This window comes from Arvicanthis niloticus, chromosome 18, assembly GCF_011762505.2.
Source record: "Arvicanthis niloticus isolate mArvNil1 chromosome 18, mArvNil1.pat.X, whole genome shotgun sequence".
In the NCBI taxonomy this organism is placed as follows: Eukaryota; Metazoa; Chordata; class Mammalia; order Rodentia; family Muridae; genus Arvicanthis; species Arvicanthis niloticus.
The window spans coordinates 11,114,780-11,125,191 of record NC_047675.1 but is presented as its reverse complement, the minus strand read 5'-3'; the positions used below and the strand labels follow the sequence as shown (position 1 = coordinate 11,125,191).

The window sequence follows — 10,412 nt, the reverse complement described above, 5'->3', positions numbered from 1 at the left end:
GCAGCACAGACGAAGTTTAGGCAGGTGACCCAAAACTTTTATTTCACTGGTAGGTCCACAGGCTGGTGGGTAACCCCTACAAGGCCACCTCAGGGCCCACCTCTCCATCTCCGTGGCCTGAAGCAACCCGTGCTTCCTTCAGTTCCCTCCGCTTCTTCCTTTGGAGCAGTCGCCGCTCACGTTCAAACTCCTTCATGCGCTTCACGTAGCTGTGGGCAGAACACACAGAGGGGCTCAGCGCCAAAGGCCCAGGCTGGGTTCCATTCCCAGCCACCAGAAAGCCCTTGCTAGGGGTGAGACCTCCCCCAGGAATTCTGGCTTGGCCCCTGTCCTAGGTGGCTCTAGCCTCTTCCCATGACCATGTAGGTGGCCAAGGTGTGGGTTGGGGCAGGGCAGTCTCACTCCAGGTGCTCGCAGTAGTCCCAGTCATGCTGCTCATGCTTGCAGGCCAGGAAGTTTGGGAAGCTGTCTCGCTTGCACTTCAGCAGCCGGATGAGGTAGTGGGCACAGTAGTCACGTTGCTGCAGTGTCAGCTGGGCATCGTTCATCTCTTGTTGTGTGGCCACCATCACTGTGGGGAGTGATGAGCTCAGCACTGTGGCCAGCCCCCAACTCCACACTCCCAATGTGTGCATGGCACAAACAAGCCATATACCATATACCGAGTATGGTTTAGCAGAACCCATTGGATTATGGCCACACCCTGTCAGGAAGGGTGACTCCCTGTCTGTCCCCTTTGTCCTAAACAGCAATAAAGAACTCTCAGCGTCCCGTCCCTTCATCTAGAGATGCTGTCTTCTAGAGAGCTCAGCTCGCCTTCCCCAGCCCCTAAGCCTTCACTGAAGGCTTCCTAGTTCACTGCATTAAAACATACTCCATTAGAGATGGTGGCTGTACACACCTTTGATCTCAGCACTGGGGCAGCAGAGGCAAGCAGATCTCCAAGTTCAAGGCCAGGCTGGTCTAAAGGACAGCAAGAAGTACACAGAAACCTTGTCTTGAAAACAAACCAAGTTGGCTAGAGAGATGGCTCAGCATGTACGGCTCCTGCAGAGAACTGGAGGTGGGCAGCTCACAACCACTGCCTGTAACTCCAGGGATCCAGTACCCTCTCTGGCCTTATCTGGCACTTGAACCCTTATGTCCAGATGTCTATACAGACACATTAAAAACAAGAAGAATATTAAAAAGATACACAGAAACCGGTTGGAGTGTAAGTCACTGGTAGCTTGTGTGAGGCCGTGGGAAAACCTTAGCACTACAGCCACCACACGCTCCAGTCATCTGCTGCCTTCCTCTCAGGGCTGTTGGCTCCCTCCCATTATGCTTCCAGCTACCTTCCTTTCTCACATGGTCTCAGGTCCTTGTCCCCTTTTGGGCCTTCTAACCTGGTGCCCAGACATGACTCAACAGGGCTGCATGTCACTCAGATAGCCTTTCTCTGCCTTCTGTGTTGCACTCACTCTCTCATCTCCCCAGCCCTATAGCAGCCACCTGCCTCTGCAGCCTTGAGCGCACTTCTGACTGCTGTTGCCCCAGCAGGCTGATGAGGCCTGCTTGGTCCCTCCGCTGCACTCTGTACTCCAGAGCTACTCACCCCGGAGCTCAGGTTAGGAGCTCAAGCTCCAGCCTCTCATTTCCAGTCCACCAGAGGCCAGCAGCAAGCCTCCAGCACACTGCTGCCTGCTAGATTGCAGGAGTGTAGCAGGGAGCCAGGCAGATAGATGATGGTCTGCATCTTTAGAGGGACACAAAGCAGCCCCAACACACTCATTGAATGGCTGGCAGCCTTGCTGACTGCAGAGGGCAAACCAAACCCAAACCCAACCAAAACCAGGGTTAGGAAGTGCTAGAAAGGAGGCCATGAGGAGGCAGGGGGTGAGCCGGGCAGACGCCTGTGAAGAGCATTTCAGGTTGAAGGGTGCCGAAGCCTTAAGGCAACAGGTGCTTTTCCTGCCTCCTGGGTTTTGACCTAAGCACAAGGAAAGGTAGAGCTGTCCTTTACAGTGACTGAGGCGAGGGCAGTAGGCTTAAGAGGAGGGCAGACCTGAGTACAAGAGTACAAGACAGACATTGAAGGCAGAGGGGAAGGGTACAAGCCAACAACCTCAGCACTCAGGAGGCTGTGGTAAGAGGATTTTAAGTTTGAGGCTAGCCTGTGCTACACTACACAGCAGGATCCTGTCTCAAGAGGAAAATAAAACCAGGCTGGGCTTGTTGGCTTACTCCTGTGATCTCAGCACTCAGAGGCTGGCCAGCCTGTGTTACAGAGTGAGACCCTGTCTCAAAAATAAGGTGTTAGTGGAGGGTGGTGGTGGCTCCTGGGGGAGGAAGGAAAGGGGGCGTGGTTTGAGGAATAGACTGAATGCAGACTTCGGGAGGACACAAGCACACGGGTGCTCACATACACAGGCACCACTAATAAAGCCCTAAAACTCAGAAGACAAAAATCAGCAATGTCATTCATAAGTTCACGGTTAAGGGGCTGGAGAGATGGCTCAGTGGTTGAGAGCACTGACTTAACCACATGGTGGCTCACAATCATCTGTAATGGGATCCAATGCCCTCTTCTGGTATGTCTGAAGACAGGGACAGTGCACTCACATACATAAAATAAATAAATAATGCTTTAAAAAAAGTTGAAGGTTAAGGCTTAACTTGGAGATAAACTGGGCCGCACTGGTGTACCCCAGGCAGTGAGCTGCTTCCAGGGCAAAACAGAGAAGGCCTGAGCTTCAAGGCAGCCAACGGCGCTGAGGAAGAATCAGTAAGAGCACCCAGGGACGTGGAAGTGAGCAAGGCAGAACTGAGGAATGACAAGTGGCACTGGGGCTGGGCTGGGAGCCTTGAGAGAAGCCCTTCAGTGAGGGGTTAGCTGGGAAGGCAGGGCCAGAGTGGGATTTTATGCTTGTTTTTGAGACAGGATTGCTATGTATCCCAGGAACTCATGATGTCCCTGCTGGGGCATTTCAAAACCACTGATAGGCAATCTATCAGTCTACTGACAGGAACCTGTTGAGAGAGATTTCTGGAGCAGAGTCCTTTCCTTGTGGAGGATGGTTGGAGGATATTGTGTCTGTGTGTGTGTGTGTGTGTGGGGGGGGGTGGTGTTCATCTGGGATGGCGGCTCTGCCAGGCTAGGGACAAGTCATTTGGAAAGAGGTTGAGGATGCTTGGGTGTGGGAGCAGAAGCTGCTCCTGCTTTCTCACAAGAGCTTGCCTAAGATGGAGGAACAGGCAGTAAAGAACTGCAGAAGTAACATGCAGGCTAGCATCCCCAAGCACACTGGGCCTGTAACATGCAGGCTAGCATCCCCAAGCACACTGGGCCTGTGATCTCTATGCTCCAGAGGCCAAAGGGAAAGGATTGTGAGTTAAGAGACTAGTTTGACTCCAAAATAAGAACGGGTCCAGTGAGGAAGCAACCTGGAGACCAGGTCAGCAGGACTAGCTGAGTTTTACCAAGGTTTTGGTTTAGCCAAGCAAGAGAAAGGGCCAGGGAGTGCTGTGTTTTCAGTATGACTATGGGCAAGGCAGGGTGTCAGGTGGATAAATGGCCTGCAGGTTCGGTACTGACTGCACCATCTTTTAGCCTACACTACTTTTGGTAAAGCAAGCAACTTGTGTCTTTCCTCTGCTTACAAGTGGAACCAGCTTTATCGGTTTCATCATACATGCACGCCTCTTTAAGCCTTTGCTTCCACACTCTTAAATCTGCTTCCAGATCTTCCTGGACACGCAGCTTTGTCCAATGGGCTCCCTGAAGACAGTGACAGTGTCTCTCTGCTACCCTGGGGCATGCCTATCATTTCCCTATACGGGAAGAACGAGAACGGTGCGAGTATACACAGGCCTTGGGTTCCACCCCCAGCACCATCACACTAGACAGGACAAGTGCACTGCATGCCCGTCCCATCCCCGACCTTGTATTATTGTACGTAACCAAATACAAGTGACACTGTATGGAGATGTAAGGAACATGTCCCTAGGCTCCGCGCCGTGCCCAGGACGAAGTGCACCGGGGCAGTCTCGTCTTCCTGTTCTCTGCTGTCTTGTCCCAGCCTTTTACTTCAACCAACCCTGCACAGCCTCCACATTCAAGGAGGTCGGGCACCCTCTCGACCCGATTCGACCCTCTGCAAACAGGCAGCAGGATTCCACGGGATCTGCGGTCGCGCCTGCGCACTGAGCTCACCTCGCTCCTTGCGCTCCGGAAAGCCGTAGTCCGGCGCGAAGGTGGGCATCTTCTCGGGGTCAGGCTCCACCGAGGCATCCCAGAGATAGCGCCGGGCCAGGTGCGCCCCCATGGCTACTCTGCCTTACCTTTCTTTAGCAGCCGGGGTCACCTCGCTCCCACCTGGAAGCACTGCCCCTTCAGTGTCTTCCGGGTCATCTAGCCCGCGGCTGGGGTCATAGAGATGAATGGTGGATGACTTCCTGGCCCGCTGGCACCCCCTGGCGGTGTGGAGGAGAAAGGGCAGGTGCGGCGAACGCCAGCCGGCTAGAAGGCCAGGCTGGCCAGAGAGCTGCAGGGTGGGGGCCGGGGGTGGGGGAGCGGCCCGTACGCTTTGACCAGTCCTAGGATTACAGATGTGTGCCACCAAGTCTGGTTACAGGGGTACTGTGGACACTCTGGTTCACATGCTTGCATGGCAGGCATTTTGCAGACCGAATCATCTTCCACGTTCCCTCCTCCTCTCCCTCTTCCTCCCCCTTCTCCCTCCTTCTTTTTGGTTTTTTTTTTGTTTGTTTGTTTGTTTGTTTTTTGTTTGTTTGTTTGTTTTTGTTTTTCGAGACAGGGTTTCTCTGTGTAGTCCTGGCTGTCCTGGAATTCACTTTGTAGACCAGGCTGGCCTCGAACTCAGAAATCCTCCTGCCTCTGCCTCCCAAGTGCTGGGATTAAAGGTGCGCGCCACCACTGCCCGGCTCCTTCTTTCTTCTTAAATAGAAAAAAAAAATTTTTTTTTTTGAATGATGCGATAGACCCCAAGGCCTAGCACATCTAGTTCCCACGGATATACACTACCACTTCCAACTCTCCAACATCCAAACACTCTCCCTAGGTTTGTTGGTGTGCATGCACTTGTGTAGGTGCATTTGGTGGTCAGAGGTCAGTTTTGGGGGTCATTTTTCTGGCACTGTCCATCTTGTTCGAGTCTGTCTCCCACTGGCTTTGAGCTCTTCGAGTAGGTGAGGCTGGCTGTCCAGGAGTCCAGAGAGATTTAACCGGGCTCCCTATCTGTGTTTCTGGAATTGCAAGCATGCGTCACCACACCAAGACTTTTCTTACAAGGGGTTTGGGGACTGAATTTAGTTCTTTATGTTTAAAGCAATCACAATAATGACTGAGCCCTCCTCCCAGTCATTGTTCTTCTAAAATTAATAACTTTTGTGATCCTGGGCTAGAACACGGTAGATGAATGTTTTCCCACTGAAGCCTACCCTTAGTGCCAAATCCTGACCAGAGAGGGTGGAGCCAACCTGTTGGTTTTGGAAGCTTTTGGTCCAGGATCTGCCCAGAGCTTCTGAAGGTACCACTGTCTTCTTTGTTCCTAAGAATCTGTCAGGTTGTGTCCTCCCTTGGCTTCCTGTCTCCTCTCATCCAGGACAGCTTATTTGACACAGACTAAAGTGAAGTCCTCAACCAGGAGCATCTCTGTTCAGAGCGCCCCCAGGCCCGCTGGTCTGTAAGCCCCAGGGATCCTCTTGTCTTTGCCTCCTCTGGGGTGCCATGCCAGGCATCTGTTTTACATCTGTTTTAGTTAGGGTTTCCATTGCTCTGATGAAATACCACCAGAAGCAATTTGGGGAGGTAAGTGTTTTATTTTACAGTTTGTAATGCATCATCCAGGGAAGTCAGGACAGGAACACAGACAGGGCAGGAACTTGGAGGCAGGAGCTGACACAGAGGCCACTGAGGAGTGCTGGTTACTGGCTTTCTCAGACTGCTTTCTTTTAGTACCCATGGGGTGACACCACATGCAGTGGGCTGGGCTTTCCCATATCGATCACTAAGTAAGAAAATGTACTCCAGGCTTGCCCATAGACCAGTCCTGTGGGGGCATTCTCTCAATTGAGGTTTTCTGTTCCAAAATGACTCAAACCTGTGTCAAGTTGACATAAAAGCCAGGTAGCACAGTATGACTTCGAGATCAAACATAGGTCCTTGCATTTGTGAGACAGTACTTTAAAACTGAGTGTCTTAGTTAGGGTTTTATTGCTGTAAAGAAACAAAGAAAACATGTAATTGGGGCTGGCTTATAGATTTAGAGGTTCAGTTCCTTACCATCATGGTGGGAAGCATGGCAGCATGCAGGCAGATGTGGTGCTGGAGAAGGAGCTGAGAGTTCTCCATCTTGATCTGAAGGCAGCCAGGAGGAGCCTCTCTTCTTCATTGGGCAGAGCTTGATCACATGCATGTTGTCTTTCTCCCTCCCTGTCTCTCTTTCTTTTCTATGTCTCTGTGATGTGCAGGCACTCTGTCTTTGTGTCAAACATATACTTTGGGTCTCTGTCTCTTTGTCTCTGTGTCACAATACATTCTCTATCTCTCTGTCTCCATGTGCGTCACACACAATTCATGCGTCTGTCTCTCTGTGTCTGATACACAATCCTCTGTCTTTCTCAGTGTCTTTGTCATGTACCCTGTGTCTCATTCTCTGTCTCTGTCACACACACTGCTTCTCTGTTTCACACATACACTTTCTGTGTCCCACACAATACTCATTCACACTGTCTCTCAGCACGTCACACACACTGTTTCTTTCTGTCTTTGTTTATCTCTGTTATACACACTCTCTCTGTCTGTCTGTCTGTCCCCCAGTCTCTGAATTTCAGTCTGTGTAACACACACACACACACACACACACACACACACACACACACACACACAATCTTTTTGTATCTCTCGGTTCTCCCTCCCTTGTTTTTTTTTTTTTTTTTTTTTTGTATTTTTGTATTTTTGTATTTTTGAGACAGGGTTTCTCTGTGTAGCCTTGGCTGTCCTGGAACTCACTCTGTAGTCCAGGCTGACCTCGAACTCAGAAATCCACCTGCCTCTGCCTCCCAAGTGCTGGGATTAAAGGCGTGTGCCACCACTGCTCAGCTCTTTTTCATTTCTGAACTTATAATTACATTTCATCCTTTCCTTTCTTCCTCTAAACCTTCTAGTATACCCTTCCATGCTGTCTTTCAAATAAATGGCCTCTTTTCATTAATATCTATGTATCTATATATCTATGTATCCATCTATCTATCTATCTATCTATCTATCTATCTATCTAATCTGCTCAGTCTGTACGGTGATACTCATATGTCTGTTTTTTGGGCTGACTGTTTGGCACTAGACAACCGATTGGTGAGCTCCTCCCAGGGGAAGCCCACCTTTCAGATTTCTTAGTTGCCTGTACTTCTTTGGGTAGGGTTGAGGTCTTGTGGGCTTTTCCCTGTCCACTTTGGCATGCTCTGATTTTTCCACTCTCACCTGCTATTAATTGCCTGTAGTTCTTCATCTAAGGATGAGGCCTTGTGAGATTTCCCTTTACCAGGTACCAACTAGTGTGGTTGTACAGGTCTCATGTGTGCAGCTTCCTTGTCATGCGCAGAAGACACGATCTCACGGCAGATGTCCTGGTCCTCTGGTTCTTACAATCTCTTGTCCATCTCTTCTACAATGTTCTGCTCCTCTTGCTTGTGAGCTTGCACAGCCTCTTCAGGTGTAACGGGAGATAGTCCTCAGGGAGGATGCTTCAGGCTAGCTCCAGCTCCATTTCTCCAGGTCCAGTGTTCACTTTCTGCTTCTATTTCTGTTATACACATTGTCTCTTTGTCTCTGTATCACACACAAACACACTGTGTGACACACAGTTCTCCCTGTCTCTTTTGGTCTCTCTACTGTCTCTTTGTCTTACCCACTCAGACACACACACAGGCACACACACAGATACACACAGACACACACATAGGCATGTGAGCACATGCATACGAACACACAATACACACACACCCACACCCTCTCACATACACTCTGCCTCTGTCATATTTAAATACACTTACTTTCCATTTTCCTCTGCCTACCCCTCAGTGTTACCCACTCTGTCTCTCTCTGTTACATACTGTGCTTCCTGTCTCTCTCATCGACACCTACACACTTTATTCTTTTGTGTCACACACATTCTCTTTGACTTTCCCTGTGATTTATGTACACTTGAGCTTCCTATGTGTATCTTCCCTGCTTCTTTTTGTCACACATACACTCTCTCAGTCACATATACGCTTCTCTCTGTAATGCACAAACACATTCACCATTCTCTCTGTCACACACCTGGGCTCTTGTCTCTGTGTCACTATATAATCTCTGTCTCTCTGTCACACACACTTGCTCTAACCCTGAGCTATGAAGAACCCCAAATCTGGATTATTTGAAGTAGGAAGACCCACTCCAAACCTGGAGCACATCTTCTGGTGGCAGCCATGTGAAAGGACATGGAGGAAGGCAGCCCACATGAACGGATATGAAGAAAGAAGCTTTTGTTTTTTTTTTTTCCTGCTTACTCTTACTCAAGCTGGTAGGTTCATCTACCCTGTTCCTAAGGTATCTCTTTGCTCCTCTTGCTGGCATTAGAATCTATACACCTTTAATCCCTCTGTCTGGAATAAAGACACATCTTTAGTACATCCCTTTAATCCTAGACAATGACATCCAATTGAAGGGCAGATGAAATGTCGAATCAGAGAAAGATTTAATAGAATGAGTCAGTTATAGGATATACCCGAGTTTCATGAGAGCAGACAGGAGAGAGAGGCTACTTAAGAGCAGTGCAGAGAGGGGACAGTTCAGTTTGGTGCAGCACAGTTGAGCTCAGTTGATTTATTGTATTTCTGTTTGATTCATGCAGTCAGTGCAGTTCAGTTCATGGGGTTCAGAGGCAGTTTTTCTAAGAAAAGCAATTCAGTCAGAAGCAAGAGAAGCCAATTTGAATCAGTCAGCTTGGAGAGGAATTTAAGCCAGAATAGATGAATTGAACCAGCCAGCCGTAGTTCTGAAAGAGCTAGAAAGGGTGACCTTATTCAGCAGTAAGTCTCCAAGACAACAATTATATCTGGTGAATAAAAGTTACTTTTACATTTGGTGCCCAACATAGTTGGAGAAGAAGAAAGGCCACCAATGTTGCAGAAAGCAGAGGATATCTGGCAGAAACGTCACAGAGGACAGGAGATGTTTAGCAGAAAGCCACAGAGGTGAAATTCATCTGGGAGCATCACCAGAGGAAGCATCAGTTCTTTGAGTCTGGCTGGATGCCCAGAGAAAACTCAGGAGACTCCAAAGTGGTGGAAACCTAGTACCCAGAGCAAGGAACTACATAGGAGCCTTTGAGACAGCGAATCGTAGCAAGTCATCCCCAAAGACAATTTTAATTATATAGATAGACTTTTAGACTTTTCCTGCATTAAAAAATAAGAAACTCCATTTCAGATTCTTTAAGACCAAGTGTAGAGATTAAGGGGGATAAGAATGTTACTTGAAAGCCGGGCGGTGGTGGCGCACGCCTATAATCCCAGCACTTGGGAGGCAGAGGCAGGCGGATTTCTGAGTTCGAGGCCAGCCTGGTCTACAGAGTGAGTTCCAGGATAGCTAGAACTACACAGAGAAACCCTGTCTCAAAAAAAAAAAAAAAAAAAAAAATAATGTTACTTGAAAAAGCCATTGCAGTACTTATTGCAACTGTGTCCACTGGAGTACAACCCTCCCTATTATCAATTGCAGTCTTTATATATTTTCTCTCAAAAAAGGTTGAAAATAACTGTACAACAACTAAAATTAGTTATACAATAAGAAAAAATAACTGTACAACAAGAAAAAAATAGCTACAGTAGTACAAAATTTGATCAACAAGAGACAAAGGAAGTAAGAGAACAGGAATTGCTTCATTGTGAACCTATGGTACCTAATGAAATTGAGACTCAAGATAGACAGTACCTACGCTGCCACATCTTAATGAAACTGAGGAAAGGCAAACCATTTCCACTAGCTTTTCCAGTTACCCAGAAACAAATGCCAGGAAATAAAATAAAATACAAGATTGTAAACATTTTCTGATCTTATACATGCTACAGAAGGGAGGGCAGCTTTGGATCTGGCCACAGATATGCCTCTTACACTATCCCTAAAAGTTGAATGTTATAAGTTAACCACTGGTGTTTATGGTCTTTTGCCTTCAGGGACAGTGGGAATAATCTTGGGAAGAAGTGGATTAATTTCTCAAGGATCTATTGTGTATTCAGGTATAGTAGATAAGGATAACAAGGAAGAAATAAAAATTATGGCATATGTGAAAAAGGAGATGCAAATTGATGCAGGGGATAGAATTGCACAACTGTTGTTTCCTTACATCAAGGACATGGCTGCTCCA

The 10,412-nt window shown here is 48.1% G+C and overlaps 1 protein-coding gene across 1 annotated transcript; it reads right to left on the bottom strand.

Annotated features, from left to right (window-relative positions):
* Positions 1-15: 15 nt before the first annotated feature.
* Positions 16-4,387, bottom strand: Ndufb7 (NADH:ubiquinone oxidoreductase subunit B7). The gene is made up of 3 exons (XM_034522408.2): positions 4,196-4,387; positions 403-571; positions 16-209 (listed from the first exon to the last, which is right to left on the bottom strand). Exons 1-3 carry the CDS (start codon positions 4,305-4,307, stop codon positions 77-79), a joined length of 414 nt encoding a protein of 137 aa, XP_034378299.1. The 5' UTR covers positions 4,308-4,387; the 3' UTR covers positions 16-76.
* Between the last annotated feature and the right edge of the window lie 6,025 nt (positions 4,388-10,412).

Coding starts and splice junctions, on each gene's coding strand:
- Ndufb7 (XM_034522408.2), bottom strand. CDS start 4,307: ATGGGGGCGCACCTGGCCCGGCGCTATCTCTGGGATGCCTCGGTGGAG. Junction 572..4,195: donor TCCGGAGCGCAAGGAGCGAG/GTGAGCTCAGTG, acceptor CACTCCCCACAG/TGATGGTGGCCACACAACAA. Junction 210..402: donor GACTACTGCGAGCACCTGGA/GTGAGACTGCCC, acceptor TTCTGCCCACAG/CTACGTGAAGCGCATGAAGG.